The sequence below is a fragment of the Sander vitreus genome, chromosome 2, assembly GCF_031162955.1.
Source record: "Sander vitreus isolate 19-12246 chromosome 2, sanVit1, whole genome shotgun sequence".
Classification (NCBI taxonomy): domain Eukaryota; kingdom Metazoa; phylum Chordata; class Actinopteri; order Perciformes; family Percidae; genus Sander; species Sander vitreus.
The window spans coordinates 33,720,238-33,738,780 of NC_135856.1; the positions used below are offsets into that span (position 1 = coordinate 33,720,238).

The 18,543-nt window shown below is 40.7% G+C and overlaps 1 protein-coding gene across 1 annotated transcript; it reads right to left on the minus strand.

Annotated features, from left to right (window-relative positions):
* Positions 1–599: 599 nt before the first annotated feature.
* Positions 600–16,747, minus strand: LOC144528976 (neuronal acetylcholine receptor subunit beta-2-like). The gene is made up of 8 exons (XM_078267886.1): positions 16,702–16,747; positions 12,542–12,687; positions 9,671–9,715; positions 9,449–9,558; positions 8,049–8,575; positions 3,199–3,689; positions 1,407–1,552; positions 600–615 (listed from the first exon to the last, which is right to left on the minus strand). The coding sequence occupies exons 1-8, from the start codon at positions 16,745–16,747 to the stop codon at positions 600–602; spliced, it is 1,527 nt and encodes a 508-aa protein (XP_078124012.1).
* Between the last annotated feature and the right edge of the window lie 1,796 nt (positions 16,748–18,543).

An 18,543-nucleotide genomic window follows, 5' to 3' on the forward strand; every position in this document is an offset into this window, starting at 1 on the left:
TGGAAAATTGTCTTATTTGCAGAGGAGAAAAGAAAGACCTCATGGTCTTATAGGAGTTGCTATGTGTAATGAACCTTTGCACCTCCATTTCACATTGAGTCTGTAAAGAGCTCCATCAGCAGCACAGACAGTCCAAAATAAAACAAAGACAACAGATGACCAGTATTTTTTTACCAGCTTTGTCATTTGTGGTTGTTCTTTACATTTGGAAAACAAAAGCTGGGTAAAATAGCCTGAAACTGTCTTGTATGTTGTGTCAGAAACTGCACGGACACTACCTTGGCTCCATGACAACGTCATTCTTGTTGCACACTTTTTGAGTTATAAAAAGTATATCAAGATTGCCATGCCTGTGATAAAGGCGGAGCTTGGATGGAGGCATAGTCCATCAGAAATAGAAGCCATGCAGTTCAAAAAGAAAAGTGTCCCAGTATGATTGTGTTTGTTTGAGCTCCACTGCTGCAAACACAACCAATGTAGCTGGCTGCATTGGTTATGCTGGATATGTATCAGATCCAACGAGCAAAGACAGACCAGAACCACACCTGGTGCAGCCTTTCAGTTATAGCTGTTACAGTTAAAGTTCATGTCCACACATCCTAGAAATCTCTATACCTAGCAAAAGAAAAACACAAAATAGTGAATAGAAACAAAGACAATTCTATTCTACAAAAATCACCTGGTGCATGAATGCTATGTTTTATGTTTCTGGCAGCAGCCAGTTTGTTTGAAGTGAAGAGAAATATTTAAGTAGTTAGCATGAACACAAAAGACTACTAAAGGAATGGCGATAGTTTAGACATTATCACTTCCGATTTGCATATTGATTCTGGTTCTCATCACTTCTTGCAATTGTTAATCAATCAATAGCAAATTGAAAGAGCGAGAAAACAAACTGAAAAATGTCAAAGCAATAATTAATTTGTTTTTTATCTGATTTAGGCTGCCATAAAGTCTGCCATTTATCATAAATGACAAGATATTTTATGATTCTACCATACTGTATCCCAACCAAGTGGCCATTAATCTGCATCAACAAAAGACGGTTGCAATTATACAGGTTGATAACCATTATCTCATCCACTCTGAAGCTTTAAGATGCAGTGCAGATCCAGTTTAGATTCAAAGCTTTCCACTTACCAGTATGGCTTTTATTGTGAAGCAGCTGCAGCTTCATGTCACAAACAAACAAGGCCTACTACTAGTAAAACTGCTTAAATACAAAGTGACTTGACACGTCAAATGCAATACAAATGTTGAGCCTCTTTGTGTAGAAGCATGGGGTCAAGTCTTTTAACGGGTATACAGAAAACAGTATGTTTCACTTATATTTTGGACATTTAAATGACAGTCTTTGCCAAGTTAAGAGATGTGTTGTGATGAATTTTAATGTGTATGTGACTCACTCTGTGTCATCAGCAGTGGGTGTGTTATAGCTTTGGAACAGCGGCTGCATGAAGAGCCCCAGAGTTCCCACCACACACACCAAGATAAAGATCCACAGGAACAGACGGTCTATCACCATGGCTACGTACTTCCAGTCTTCTATGATCTGGAACAAAACCAACAACTTTAGATTATTACAGGTTGTTAAGACAGATCAAAGCATCACTATAAAGGAACAGACCTTCAGGGAAACGCAAAGTTTTAACTTATGGGTCAGAAGAACATGAGCTCTAAAGGTCTGTGTACTCATAATCCACTTATTTTACAACTGATCATTTGCTAGACCCCTCCCCCTAACAGTGACTGTGCAATGGTAGCTTAGCAACTGGAAATAAGTAAACAGCATACCACCAACAGCAGTAACCTAGTATTACTTCCAAGGCCACAGAGCACATCAATAACTAACTACATTAGTTTGTGGGGTTATAAGTTACGTAAAATAAAAAGACCCATTTAAGATGAGTACATCCACTGTGTAGCATTTCCACACTGTTTGAAAGCAGGTTAAAAATTAATCCAAAATAACCCTTTTAAAATCCCAAAGTCACACAATAACACAATCTAACTAGTCTATATCCTTGACGTTCAACTTCCGGGATTGCTCCCGTGCAGTTTCCTTCCTCCATAATTTTAAATTCGGTGGATTTGTGAGGACTATGGTTAACTGCTCCTCAGATCTCTGCAGGGTAAATCCAGACAGCTAGCTAGACTATCTGTCCAATCTGAGTTTTCTCTTGCACAACTATTTTGCCGCGGCTCTGTGCGGAGTATAGCGCCGCCCATGATGATTCTGATTGGTTTAAAGAAATGCCAGCAACAGAGCATGTTTTCCTCCCATCCCCCGAATGCTATGTGGAGTAGCCAGACCCTCCTTCAGCGCGTTTTGGAGGACGGTCTGGCAAAGCGAGACTACAAACTAACTAAGCGAACAAGGCAGCGGTAGAACAGCAACTCCTATGTTCTGTGAGATAAAATAATTCCGGCCAGAAAGAGCTGTCTCACGGCAAGGTAAACTGATGAAAATATTCTAAATGGTGTACACTTAGGTGGGCCTTTTTTAGGTGGCTTAAATATGTTTTGCTGCTGCCCCCGTCAACAGCTGTACATTGCTTAGCATCCGTGTCGATACTCCTGTCTGGTTCCCCAGTGTGCCGACCGCCATCTACTGTAGCGATTACACTGACTTTGGATAAGTACCTCATACAACGCCATTTCAAAGAATCCGGACTATGCCTTTAAGACCATTGGGTTCTTGTTTAAATACAAGACGGCTGTAGACAATAAAGTCAACCGGAGACAATGTTTTTAACCAACTAAATGAGCATACTGCTTATTAAGAAGCAGTATTGTATTACCTGCTGCTGTGTCTATGAAGCTTTTAGGACACCAAATGCATATCAGGTCATCATTTTTAAAAGCACTGCAGCCGAAAGGAAGAGAGGCAGCTTGATGAAGAATTTGCCATGAGCAATTACAGCTGCATGGTTTTCTGAGGTTTTCAGAAAAGAATATAGATGATTGGCAGGTTGTAATAATGCCACAGAAGGACAAAAGCAAATACTAAAAGATTTAAGACATGTTCCGTGTCTTATCTAGTCCTGATAACCTCTCCATAATGTGCTTTTGTAGGTCTTTCCTTCCCCCATTCATTCCAATAATATATTCTGTCTTCCCTTTCTTTCATCCTTTGATCCTATCTCTTCCTGCTTTTCATCACTATTTATTCTTTTAACCATGGCTTTATGTCCTCACCCTATCATCGTGATCTTCTGTCTTCATGTGTTCTGCGATGTATCTCACTCCATCCACTGCCTCCTCCACATCCGCATCCCACTGAACAGGCAAAGTCCTCCGGAGGTCTGAAAACCCACCACCCCCATCCGGGATGTCGTCATCCTTCCAGCAGAACTTGTGCGCCAAGTCCTCATTCACATAGATAGAGTCGGCATCTGTTCGGATCCCACCGAGTCTGATGTTGGAGTACTGCTTCTTTTCTGTGCCGCTCTGGAAATTGTTTTTCCCAACGCTACTCTGGTTGGCATACTTCCTGCGGAGTTTATCACGAACGTTGAAAGAGCCTGGACGCCTCATGAAGAGGAAGGTGGGGAGGCGGACTAAGAAGAAGTGTTTGACCCAGTCAGGCATGTGGTGGGTGGATGGGGAGCGGTGGTGCACATTGAGGTTACAGACGGAGGTCACAATGGAGAAAGTGACCAGCACCATGGTGAACATCAAGTATTTACCTTAGAGAAAGAAAAGACAAGATGCCATCAAGAACAAATACATATTGCTGCTGTCATTTGTTTCTAGGTAATCAATAATGAGTCTCAAATACAGTAATTGCTGACTGCATGTCCAACATGGACAAATAAGTCTCTAATAAAGGCAGCGCATGGCTGACATTTTTTAGGACGTACATTTCCACATCACTAAGTCCATCAGTACAACAGAATCAGCGGCGCAAAAAGTGAGTATGCAATATATGCGGCGCATGGGGGGGCGCCAAAGCGATGGTAAAAAATAATAAAAAAAATAAAATAAGTCAAGTCAAAAGTCAAGCAGTTAAATAAGTGGATGGTGAAAGGCAACAGGTAGGATTTAAAGTGTGACGTCTGAGCTTGGAGGCTTGCAAATATTCATGTTAACAGATTAGCTAGCGTTTGCTAACACTGGGAATGTAGCAGCCAAATGGGGGTTTACGGCTAGCTTAGAATATGCAAAACTGAGGTTGCTGAGCTGAAAACTGGTAAATATAAGGTACCATGTACAATAAATGACAAGAATCCAGAAAACATAACTAATGCTGTAACTCTGGTTTACCATGAAATCATGCATATATTTGTTACCAAACTTGGAGGCTTGCAAATATTCATGTTAACAGACTGGCTCGTGTTTGCTAACTTGATGCAAACCAATGTTGCTGATAGCTACATTTAGATTTTGGTTAAACCCTAAGTTACCAATCCCATGCATGACATATCTCAATTTTATTAAGGTAAAATAACATAAGGTAGCATGCACAATACATGACAAGAAGGAAAACAAATAAATATTAAAAAAATATATATATTTAAAATACAAAATGTGAATGTAATTTCAACAGCAGCACAACCTTACTGCATACTAGTTGTTTTATCTGATGCCATCACTAGGCTGATAAGAACTGAATTCAGGCTGCTATATTTAACAGTGAGTTCATTCAGGTGTGAGGATGGTGGATCAGGAAACACAGGGGAAGGCAACAGGTAGGTCTAACATTAGGTGGAAGTGTAGAGGGAGCCACTTGATACCAACAGATTAATTTCTTAATATTATTAATATGGAAAAACTAATGAAAAATGTAAATTACATAATGTTTGTTTGACATTATGTCTTAGTGGAGAAGAACACAGGCAAGGAGTGAATGAGACAGACATGAGGTCGGCGATGGCATCACGTAGAGATGAGACCAGTGATGACATCACGTAGAGATGAAACCAGTGATGACATCACGTAGAGATGAGACCAGTGATGACATCACGTAGAGATGAAACCAGTGATGACATCACGTAGAGATGAGACCAGTGATGACATCAGGTAGAGATGAAACCAGTGATGACATCAGGTAGGAGTTCTATTAGTTAGACCACACAAAACTAAATGTCCAGTATGGTTTGAAGATCTGTTGACCAACCTATTCACTGTGTCCTTTTTGGGGGAAGAATAGTGCAGACAGAGATGGAAAGCCACTCACCACTCAAATCACATCAACAAGAGGTGATGATTAGGTTGCCAATTGTCACAATTTGGTTGCCAAGGGCAACTGGGCAACCGTTAATGTCACTGATATACTTTAAAATACCTTTATTATTTAAAGCCCATACATGATGATGTCCGAAAACACTTTTTCTTTTCTTTTCTTTTTTTTTCTTTTCTTTGGGGGGGGCAAAATTGTTGCTGCATACCCCTCTGACACTGGGTAGTTGCGCCCCTGAACAGAATCATACCTATTTGCTGCTCTGCATTTCAAATTTTAACAAAAATACTATTACTATAATACTATCTTCATGTACTGAGCAATTCCACACATGTGAAGTCACATGCAAAAGATCTTGGCGTCATATTTGAAAAACAATTCAGTGCTGTTGTTAAAATAGTTCCTATCAGTTAAAAACCATTTCCAAACTCAAGCACAATTTGGTCCTTCCATGATATGGACAAAAGTAATTCACGCCTTCATTACATCCAGACGGGACTATTGCAACTCCCCATATGCAGGCCTTCCCCAGTCTTTATTAACTCAACTACAGATGGTACAAAATGCAGCTGCAAGGATGTTGACTGGCACTAAAAAGTGTGAGCACATCACCCCAGCGCTAGTCTCTCTTCATTGGCTCCCTGTTCACTTTAGAATCCAATTTAAGACCCTGCTGATCGCCTTCGAGGCTTTAAATGGTCAGGCCCCGTCTTATATCACAGATCTTATTTACCGGCACCCAGCCCCAAGGTCTCTTAGATCTGACGACAAATCTCTCCTGTATGTCCCACGATCACAACCAAAACCAAAAGGTGACAGAGCCTTAGCAGTTGCTGCTCCACAACTCTTAAACCAGCTAGATATCAGATGTGCTCCCTCAGTTTCTGTTTTTAAATCACAAAGACACCATTTTATTAATTGGCCCTTTAGCCCACTAATCCCTCAATGTGCTATCATGTCTATAATTCTGTATTTGTGAAGTGCTGCTTGTTGTTGCCGTTGGTATGTTATGTTTTCTTTCTGCTTTTTTTATTTTTACATTTGAATGTTCTTTTATACTATTATATATGTTGTACAGAACTTTGGTTGGCATAAGCTGTGTTTAAATGTGCTTCAAAATAAATAAATAAACTTGACTTACTTTGCTGTTCTTTTGTTTGCTATTAAGTTGCTATTAAGTTAATAGTCAGCAATTCCTGCACATTTTTCATATTGAAAGCCTACCAGGAAAGCAAGGGATTATGCCCCTTGAGATTATTAAAGGTCCCATGGCATGAACATTTCACTTTATGAGGTTTTTTAACATTAATATGAGTTCCCCCAGCCTGCCTATGGTCCCCCAGTGGCTAGAAATGGCAATAGGTGTAAACCGAGCCCTGGGCATCCTGCTCTGATGGCCGATCTGGAATCTCCTCCTTATGATGTCATAAGGGGAAAGGTTACCGCCCCTTTCTCTGCTTTCCCCGCCCAGAGAATTTGGCCCACCCATGAGAAAGAGAGAGACATCATGGCTTGAAAACAAGCGAAGTGGCAGTTGGTCAATGCCACACCCCCACCCTCCACCTTGCCCCCCCTCTCTCCTCCTCAATATTATTTAAAGCTACAGACACAGAAATGGCACGTCCTAAGTAAAGCTCATTGTAGGACTGGCTCTAGTGGCTGTAATTCTGCACCAAGGCTGAATTTCAGGAAAGAGACTTCAGATACAGTATTAGGGGACCACTAAGGCCTATATAAAAGAGACTTCAGATACAGTATTAGGGGACCACTAAGTCTATATAAAAGAGACTTCAGATACAGTATTAGGGGACCACTAAGTCTATATAAAAGAGACTTCAGATACAGTATTAGGGGACCACTAAGTCTATATAAAAGAGACTTCAGATACAGTATTAGGGGACCACTAAGTCTATATAAAAGAGACTTCAGATACAGTATTAGGGGACCACTAAGGTCTATATAAAAGAGACTTCAGATACAGTATTAGGGGACCACTAAGGTCTATATAAAAGAGACTTCAGATACAGTATTAGGGGACCACTAAGGTCTATATAAAAGAGACTTCAGATACAGTATTAGGGGACTACTAAGTCTATATAAAAGAGACTTCAGATACAGTATTAGGGGACCACTAAGTCTATATAAAAGAGACTTCAGATACAGTATTAGGGGACCACTAAGGTCTATATAAAAGAGACTTCAGATACAGTATTAAGGGACCACTAAGGTCTATATAAAAGAGACTTCAGATACAGTATTAGGGAACCACTAAGGTCTATATAAAAGAGACTTCAGATACAGTATTAGGGGACCACTAAGGCCTATATAAAAGAGACTTCAGATACAGTATTAGGGGACCACTAAGGTCTATATAAAAGAGACTTCAGATACAGTATTAGGGGACCACTAAGGCCTATATAAAAGAGACTTCAGATACAGTATTAGGGGGACCACTAAGGTCTATATAAAAGAGACTTCAGATACAGTATTAGGGGACCACTAAGGCCTATATAAAAGAGACTTCAGATACAGTGTTAGGGGACCACTAAGGCCTATATAAAAGAGACTTCAGATACAGTGTTAGGGGACCACTAAGGCCTATATAAAAGAGACTTCAGATACAGTATTAGGGGACCACTAAGGCCTATGTAAAAGATACTTCAGATACAGTATTAGGGGACCACTAAGGCCTATGTAAAAGCATCCAAAATACAGAATGTCATAGGACCTTTAATGTGAGTTTGCACAAAATAGCATAGAAATAAAAAAAATGGGACCCAATGGGAAAATTGGGTACTGTGAATGACCCTGGACGCTATTTGAAAACTTGAGGTATCATGGTTTATAACACATCAATATGACTGACCTATGAGAGGCACTGCGAGAGAGGTGGGTGGCACTATCTTTGATATCAGCAGCAGGAACACAGTGAGCGCCAGCAGCACTGAGATGCACAGTGTCATCTTCTCCCTGCAATCTGACGGCAGGTAGAACACCAGGATAGCCAGCGACGTGATCAGCACACACGGGATGATCAGATTGATGGTGTAAAACAGGGGTTTCCTCTTGATCACGAAATCATAGGTGATATCCAGGTAGGTGATGTCGTTGGGGTCCTCGTTTTTGCGCGCCGGGAGCGAGACGATGTCCCACTCTCCGCTTGGCGTGAAGTCGTCGCGACTGGCAAAGTCGCTGGTGAGGATCAGATCCACTTCTGTGTGGTCGTAGGTCCAGGAGCGGAACTTGAGAGTGCAGTTCTGCTGGTCGAAGGGGAAGTTCTGCACCTCGATGGCGCAGGCCGACTTGTAGATGGCCGGTGGAAGCCAGAAGATGTCTCCTGTGTTGGAGACCACAGCGTTGCAGTAGAAGGAAACCTCGTACACGCCATCAGCACTGTAAAAGGTTGTGGGTGACATGTAAGATTAAAGAGAGTACGGATTCACAGAGTATAATTACATTTAGCACTTGAATAAGACATATTTGAAGTCGGCTAACGTTTGAGGCAGCACTGTAGGCCTTTTTTTCCCTTCATTGCAATGATAATAATCAGACGAACCCAAACTCTCCGTGATGATTGTCTGAAGTGATAATAAAAGCAGACATTGTGGTGCTTTTTTCAATTTCAGAGATGGCCTGTTTGCACGGTTAGGCGAATGTGCTTTGTGTATGTGTTCAGTGATGTATCTGTCTGATTGTATTTGCTGTAGATGGATGGTTAAATAATGTCACACGATCGGTCATACTGCAGGCTCTCATTTGCAAGTGCACTGATTGCGTGCCAGTCTCCGATAGGCTACACCTGGCATTTATTCAGATGATTGCTCTTGTAAGTGCGCCAGATTGGTGCCAATTATTGTCATGTCTGCATTGTAATGCACAACTTTGCCTCTCCTTGATTGTTGTGCATCCCAACAATCCGGAGATGGGGACCCCCCGGAATATTGACGGGTATTTCGCACACTGTAAAGCACTTACTAACCGGAAGAGAGAATGCAGAAAATGATAATTACAAAATCCCCATAGAAAAAAAACAGGCTTATTTTAGCAGCAGATTTTCTGCTTCAAATGAAAATAATGGTGGAAAATATCTTAATACTGTAGAAAAATATACTGTACCTCTATTAATACCATACTGTAATCCATTAATGTTAATGCTGTTTTCTTTTCATTATACTGACTTAAAAACAGTATAATAGAACCAGATCCTCTAACTCAAATACAGACAAACTGGTCTTCTTTTTGGTAGAATGACATGCACATACTTACTTGTTGTAGAGCACTATATCAGGAAGCCAGATGTGTTTGGATGGTATTCGTAGCTTCTTGATGCCTTCATACTTCTCTGGGTCCCATCTCAGTCTGTAGTCATTCCACTCCTGCAGAGAGAGCGTTTATAAACTGACAAAGACAAACACACATAGGCCTAATGTACATGCCGTGTATTGAACACTGTATGTGCACTAGGCAGTAAGAAAGATTGTATTGTACCTGAAACAGCCACACGTTGGTCGTCATTATCTGTTCTCTCTCATTCTGTAAGAAAACAACAATCAGCTTGTGAAACAATGAGCATCATGTCCATAAGATTTTACTTTAAAATATAAATGGTTGAATTATTACAATGCTGTCCACTGGCAGGGCTTTTATAAACACACTAAAAGTCAAAGCCAAAATGTGAAAGCACACCTTCAGGGAGTGGACGCAATAACATAACCATTTTGAGGCAAAATAGCATCCCTTCCAACACCTTCACAAATGTCACAAAGTTAGACTTAATACAGAGCTGAGTTGTTTTTTATTGTGCAGGAGTTTTAGAGTGCAGAGCATCCACCCAGAGTATATATGTGTGGTCATAAGTTAGAGAATACAACACATTATAAATTGTAATATTTAGAATAATTTGAGATGGCAAATATGTATGATTAAATGTCACACAAGGCATCTGAGCGGGATATGGCTATGACAGGAAACTAAAGCATTGCATCATTGAAATCAATGTGGGGCCAATGCTGACGTGACTGCACTATAAGATATACTTCCTTTAAACAAAAAATGTCCAAAATGATCCATCGGTCCATTTTCTAAGTTGCTTATCCTATTCAGGGTTGCAGGAGGGCTGCAGCCTATCCCAGAATGCATTGGGTGTGAGGCGACGTATATCAGTCAGAGGGCTAACTCAAAGAGACAGACAAACAGAGGCAGACTCATTCACACCTACAGGCAATTTGAAGTTGCCAGTTCACCTAACCTGCATTACCATAACCTTTTTGTTATAACACATATAATAATGTAATATGTATTCAATGCTGTTGTTATACTTATGTAGCGATATTGTTTGAGTTTCATTTAAGGGAGACTGTACTGAAGCAGTAATAATGTATGATGTATGTGTATGAGGCATTGTTAATGTTTTTTATTATATAATGTTATTAGTAACCCTGTCCTATATGAAAAAGGCCTATCGGGTGGAGCAATGGTTGGATTCACGTGATGTGGCGTGACTCTTTGAACTGTCCCGCCCTGATGGAGATGTCAATCAAACACAGTTGGTACACATCCACAATGACGTGAGAAGAGCACTAATCAGGCTACATAAGTGAAAAACTCCTATGTGTGTGTGTGTGTGTGTGTGTGTGTGTGGGGGGGGGGCTGTGGGCCTGCAGGGGCTTTACAATGCAGCCTGCCCATCATGACTTTTTAAAGACAAGCATACCAGTGATGTGTCTGTAGGTCATGACACCACATTTAAAACACAAAGTATGAAATGTTACTACATGTTGCAAGTTTGTTATGAGCCGTGATGTGCAAGAATTGCTAGAAGCTTTAAAAGAAATGATTCCAAGTTGCCAGGTCAGATTCATGATAATATATCGTCGCTGTCGGGCAGAAGCGTTGTATCTCCAAACTGTATCATTTTAAAAAAAAAAAGTCATAAATCAATGCTATTGGTCAACCTTTAAAGCAACACATATGGCGCATACCCACTGCTAGTACCAGCTCTACTCTACTCTACTCGGCTCGACTCGGCCGCGGTGCCCCGTCCTCCATTTTCCATCGCAGATTTAGTACTGCCTCATGAAACACCGCTGGCTAAACTATTTAAAATTGGCGGTTTTTTTCAGGACACCCCCTGTCTGTCGCTAGCAATGATGACGCAGTGATTAGTGACGATTCTCTCCGACCAATCAGTAGTCTGCAGGTTTTCACGTCACCTTTTGGTATCGCCTCAGCTCGCTTGGAACCTGGACGGAGGTGGTACTAAAAAAAGTACCCGTTAGCTAGTACTAGGGACTTTTTTTCGTAATGGAAAACCAAAAAAGGCGAGTAGAGTCGAGGCAAGTCAAGCAGGTACCATGTAATGGAAAAACGCCATAAGTAGCTTTTCCTGCTTCGGTCCCCCTACAGGTTGGAAGCGTAATTGTCCATTACATTACATTGTCCAGTTCATTCGAACTACAGATCTGCTACCCGATCTGGCAAACTTGCATAATATAATGTAATGGACAATTGTGCTTCCAACCTGTAGGGGGACCGAATCGGGAAACGTTACTTAGTGTTGCTTTAAAGTGCTCATATTATGCTAATTTTCAGGTTCAAAATTGTATTTAGAGGTTATATCGGAATAGGTTTATGTGGTTTAATTTTCAGAAAACACCATATTTGTGTTGTACTGCACATTGCTGCAGCTCCTCTTTTCACCCTGTGTGTTGAGCGCTCTGTTTTAGCTACAGAGTGAGGCATCACACTTCTGTACCATCTTTGTTGGGAGTCGCACATGCTCAGTAAGCACTGTTAGCCATTCAGAAGCAGAGTATGAGGGAGTGCCATGCTAGCAGCTAGGCGAGCATTATAACATGTGTTACAAAATTACACACGTTTGTCACAGAAGTAAAGGCTGGACTACGATAGAGCTGTTTTTTCTGTTGAAGATGGTAAGTCCCTTTGGGGTAGACTTTGGGCTTTTTCACTTTGTAAACCTATAACGTGCACAAAAAAGATATATAACACAATAAAGGAAAGGGGAAAAGCCAAAAAGCATAATATGAGCCCTTGAGTCTGTTGGTTTTACAAATATTTAAACACCGATGAGGTGATAACATCTGACTTTAGCGAAGGTAAATAGCTCAATGTAATATTTTCATTTCCTGAAATGCAAGGACATACAAGGTTTTCCCCCGACAGCGACGATATGAAAAGGGGTTTTGTTTATATGCTTAAACACATTTTGTCACAATCAGGATGTCACCGTTATGAAATAGGTAAAGTAGGAATAACGAGCATTTGAGCCCCAAAGCTTTTCTGATAATCTGTATTTGCGCATGTGTACAAACGTGTGTTTTTCTATACAAGCATACTTACTACACTGATGAGCTGCGACAGAGACACCTGTATGGAGATGGTGACCTGTTGGCTCTTATTGACAGCTGGTCTGATCAGTTTGTTGTAGCGCTCTGGACCCAACAGGTAGTTCACCAGCCGCTCCTCTGCATTCTCTGCCCTGCTGCCTACAGACCATTCAGAACACAGAGAGTGGGAAAACATTTTATTTTGAAAGTGCTATACCTTTAAAATCAGACAGGTACACTTGCACATACCTTTACATGCTCTGCTTGAAATGAACAAAGCATTTGTCTATGGGTAGTGTAACACTGAATACAAAAATGTCACCACATTATGTGTGCGTGTGTGTTGCAGTTCCATGCGTGACACCCTCTCTATCACAGTATGTTTTCAAGCCAGTGTCAACCACGAATGATGAACAATAAACAAGTTGGCTGTAAATGAAGTAAATTTACTAAAGGGCACTAAGGCGATGTGAGTGTGTGTATGGGTGTGCGTCTTGCAGTCTTGCGCTTTACTGCAGGGTTTTGGAGCAAAAAGAACAAACAAAAATCCAGTCATGCATCCTTCCCTTTGAGAGGATCCCTGAAGCTTTATGTTTCCTCAGCCCTAAATTATTGGTTACGTAAAAGTGATCGTATAAATAAGTCAAAAGCGGAATGCTTTTGACCCACTCTCCTGACTTCCACAGCCATTATGTCTACATTGTCAAACAAACTGACAACAGCACAGAGAACATTTAATATGTGGAATGCTTCACCCCCTCTGTGCCCCATGAATTGTCTGTTTTTGTAAGACTACACGCAGGGAAGGCTGAGTGAGCATGAATGTTCTTCTTTTTTCTTTTTTTTTTTCTCACAACAGCAACCTGCTGTTTCAAGTTTTCATGTCACTGTGAACGCTAATGTGTTTAGCTTTTTGGAAGCAAGAGAGGCTGGGGAATCTATACGAAGTTAAGAAAAGAACTTCAGCCTACAGTTTATTGTAACTTCATAAGATAAATGACTTGCCATAAAGTAAGAACCTGAGTAGTCTATGTGTGCAGTAGAGATGTTAAAGTTAAACTAAAGGTTAAGCTAATAGTTAGAGCCCTTAATCAAATTCAGATTGTATCTGGAGTGGTCTCAATGCAACAGAAAGGCCTGTATTTCCCGTATTAAAGGTCCAATGTGTAGGAATTTCTCCCATCTAGTGTTGAGATCATACATCGCAATCAACTCTCTCATGCCATGCAGTTTAAAGTACGTATTACTTTCTACGGTAGCCTTCACGCTTCAAAAAGCCGGTCTCTACACTCCTGTTCCTGAAATTTGGATCTTGAATACGTCTCCATGTTTCCTTTTTCAAACTTGCCGGGGCCGGGAAGCTACGATACCCATTAGCAGCATTAGCAGCACCTGTGAGTTTATCATGTGACAGCGAAAACCCGAAAGACGGAGCAGTTTGTCCTGTATGTCCCTTGCCGGCTAACATATTTCAAGATGGAGCATGAATATGGAGCGTCTACCTCAGTTCATGCGAATGCAAATGTAACATTTCAAGCCAAAAGGAATACTTGGAATTGATGGTGGTGGTAAATATTCATGAAAAAGGACAAGTTTGTGAACGTTGATTTTGATAATGAACAACTAAAAACGTTACACACTGGACCTTTAAGGTGCTGTAACGCTTTAGGTTACATAGGCGGAAGTAGGTGGCATGGGATCCGTCCATTTTGTGCAGTAGAAGAGTCAAATGATGCTTTTATGGGAATGTGTACAAAGCCTGAAGAAGAAATCCTGGGTTAACAGAGCAAGTTGATAACCACTTCTCGTGGTACCCGTTATGTCTGATGAGACAGTCTTGTCGAGCCAGCTAAGGCAAAGAAAGCCCTGGCTCCGTCGATCTCGCTTGGTGGTACATCACTCAGGTCAAGTCTTCAGACCTTCATGGAAATACAAACACTCACAACAACATGGTGGAAGACACCGCAGAGTGCTATGTGCCTTCTCGGTGTATTACATCATTTAAATAATTCAAACCTCAATTTCAGGGTATCTTTCCCTTGATGGATGTTACAGATTAATGCTTGACTATGTTTCCTGTCATACCAGATCTTTGTCTGAGTCCAGTTGTTGATGGCTCGGATTTTTTCGTTTTCGGTCTTGTTCATTTTTCTTTAGTAAAGCCCTACTAAAAGATAAGTCCAGCCTAAGACATAATACAGTTTTGGGGAAAAGACACAAGTCAACACTCTATTAAACATACAATATGTAATTTTCTGCAGCTAGGGGTCTCTCAATCAAAACAATGGATGGCAAACACGGACTTATGATGACGTTGTGAAGGTCAGGTTAATAAAAGGAAGCTTTGCTTTCAGGTCAGTGGTGGAGACATTGAAGTGTTCTTCCTAAAAGACAGGAGACAGAGCTCTCCGGTGGTAGGTATAAAATAGCCTTCTGTAAATTATTCAAAGTGCCCATCTGCTCTTACTTACAACTATTTTAAAAGTATGACCACTACACATAATTTTTTAAACCTTGTCTCTGAGGCAAAGGTTGAGTGTTATTCAAAGACATACCACATCCTTCCCTTTTGGGACACACAGGGGTCTTCTGAGTTTGTGTCTCTTTCTAAATAAAGTCATAATGGGCTCAGACTGATCATCCAGCTCTACACTAACAATGTAAATCAAATGTTACAGAACACAATTAGGTAAGACAGGTTGTGTAAGATCCTTTCCACAATGTCTTTTTTTAAGGCAACATGAACTAAACAACATGCACACATTGGAACCTGCCAATGTTGTTTTGCTATTTACAGAAACAATACGATGACAAAACAGAACGCACAGAGAATAGCTATATAAGCTACACTCAGGGCCGTAGCTATTATTAAGAACAGTGAGGTCATGTCCTTCATATTCTAGCCTGCGGACTTGTTTACACTCTACAAATACACCCAAACTACCTTTTGCAATTAATGTTTTTCAAATTGGGCAGTTAGAATCAGAATCAGAAAAAGCTTTACTGCCAAGTACGTTCTTTACACAAACAAGAAATATGTTTTGGTGTTGTAGGTGCATGTCACACATTCTCTAAATATAAGAAGGTTAAGAAAATCAAATATTAGAATATAAACAATATAAGTATAAATATATATACACAGTATGTATTAAAAATAAGACTAGAAAGAGCAGTACAGCAGAGTAAGTAACAGAAGTGGGAAGTGGGTTACTGTTAAGAAATCATGTAAAGGAAATGTAATTTCTATAAACGAAAGTGATTTGGTGGTTTACCACCACATTGACATTCCTGTCATGTAAAGAAGGGTTTGAATAGCATTTAACTATAGGGAGATAGAAATGGTAACATAAATAATTAAAATGTAAAAAAAGAAGAGAATTTTACTGCCTTTTTTTTTTTTTTTGTTTTTTACAAACTATAGTCAAAGAATTCTAAGAGTGGCCCCAAGCCACACTGATAGAATCAAATGACCCGATTCTGTTATATCTTCAGATTATCTTTCTGCTTGTTAGAGAATATAAATGAATACTACAAGTAGGCTACTACAACATTTTGAAACATGCAGTAGGCTACTTTGAACCGTTGCCTGTTTACTTTGGGTAATTTAAGTACATACAAATCCAATGGCTGATGTACAGGGATGTAGCATGGCAAAAAAAAAAAAAGCAGCAGTTCGTTCAGTCTGTCTTCTTGGAAGATTTCTCACAATAAGATTTACTGAACACTGACAGCAAAGAAATATTTGGGATTTAGCTCAGCATTTTGATTTAAAAAGGTCAATATCAAATTAGTGCCACCCTTAATGTGACCTGTGCATCCATTCATTTTTGTGGTAAGTTATCTCTCTTCTGCAGTTCACTCAGACCTAATTAACGTGATCTCTCCCCTGTGTGTGTGTGTGTGTGTGTGTGTGTGTGTGTGTGTGTGTGTGTGTGTGTGTGTGTGTGTGTGTGTGTGTGTGTGTGAGAGAGAGAGAGAGAGAGAGAGAGAGAGAGTGACTATTAGTTTTTGTCTTCATGGTTTTTTTTGCAGGACGGCAAAGAAGTGATGCGTGCTTCAGCACCATGGACAGCGTCTTCACTTATGATTATTGTCAACAATAGTTGAACTGCGTCATCTCACTGAAATACACATCCATACCTGGGTCTATTTAAAGAATATGAAAGAACTCACTTGTGAGAGAGAGAATGAAGAACAGGAGAACAGTGTTGATAGTCATATCTCCTTTCTGCTTCCCTGGACACACTTGCTACTTTCTTGTCTTTCTTGTCCTCCAAAAAAAGAAGTCCCCTGAATGTGAACAGCGGAAATACACAGTGTTTAAATATTCCGCCGTGATGCAGCAAGTCTTCTTTCTTTACAACTCCCTTCTTCTCTTCTCTGCGCTGGTTGACACACACACACACACACACACACACACACACACACACACACACACACACGCACCTGCTCCGGTTGGTCGTCTTTTCCGGAATTTTCAGCAGGGCAAAAAATATATATATTAAAGAAGAAACTTCTCTAATATAATAAACAGGTCATTTGTAGAACATGTTTATTTGCCACAGACAACATCGTTGGTCTTTTATTTTATAGCCGACTACTATTAGATGAGCTGGGCTGCCCATTGCGCGTCGCTGCCTCAGCACAAACCGGCCACGGGGACATTTAGACCACTCGCGATCCGAATCATACAGTCCAAATGAGTGTTGTTGTTGTTGTTGTTGTTGTTGTTGTGGTCCAAAAGAAAATCTTCATTTAACTTCTTCTTTTTCTGTGGATAGAACCACCAGCAGCGCCCACCCGCGTCGCTCTCCTCTGATGGAGCGCAGGCAAGTTCTAGCGCGTTAAGAAATCGGCGCAGGAAGTGCACTAGGGCAGACAAGACGCTTGTTTTCGGCTACATGTGTTACCTCAGGGTAACTTCGGTTGGAGTCCGACAGGGAGGATTTTCCATGAACGTCCGTTTTTTTCCTTTAGGAGGAGAAGCGGAAGAAGGGAGGTGGAGGTGTATAAAGCGAGTGCTCCTTGGGCTTCGGACCGGAGTGGAAAAAGACTCACGTCACGCTCTGAACTGCTGTTGAGCTGCCAGTCCGTCTGGATGGCCTCTGTTCTGCTAGTGCTAGGGATAGCCCACTTTAGGCTACATGGCACTAAGTGAACCCAAACTTGAACAAAACTGCAGAGAGCGAGGAAAATCCACACCACACCACAGCACACGAGTGTAACCGGAAATGTGTACAGTACACCCATCTGATATAGAATGTGTTTGTAGCATATTCTTTAAAGATGCCTGTACAGGCAAGTGAGCTACGTTTGAATTGTAGCTTACTTGGACCTTAATGCAAATATTAGCAGTTTGGTCAGTGGAATATGCTTTGAAATAATAATAAGCAGACGCTGATAGAGCCCCAGCTGTGAGCAGATGTTGTCATGATGAGAGAGGGGAGGGAGTGGAGGATAGGTGGGAAGAGGATTTCTTTCTGTTGTTCAGTGAAATAACACACTTACAATGGAATAAAAGCTTTAAAATCACAAAAGAATGTGAGAAGTGGGAATTGCAATTACCACAGATTTCTTAATTCATTCACCATCAGCAGGCTTTCTGTATCTCTAATGTCTGAAGAACAACAATTTATGTTAACTTCTTTAATTGAAAGATGATTTATTTTGAAACGTAGTGTATCTGGGCTCTGTTAAAAGACATCTCTATAGTGGAGCTATAATGTCTCCTGCTCATCTTACTATCCTACATCATCTACCTTAGAGCCGCTATACAGAGTACTTAGTTATATTGCATATAGTGTGTGTGTGTGTGTGTGTGTGTGTGTGTGTGTGGGCTTGCCTTTATACTCATTCCAAGAGTGTTTTTTAACAGCTGGACTGAGTGCTATGATTTCCCATCACACTAAGAGGAGAGTCATGTCGCAGGCCACTCTGCTTCTGAAGTCACAGTGAAGAGAGAGAAAGGCTTGGGTGTGAAAGCAATAAAGAGAGGAGGACATGAACAGGCCGCAC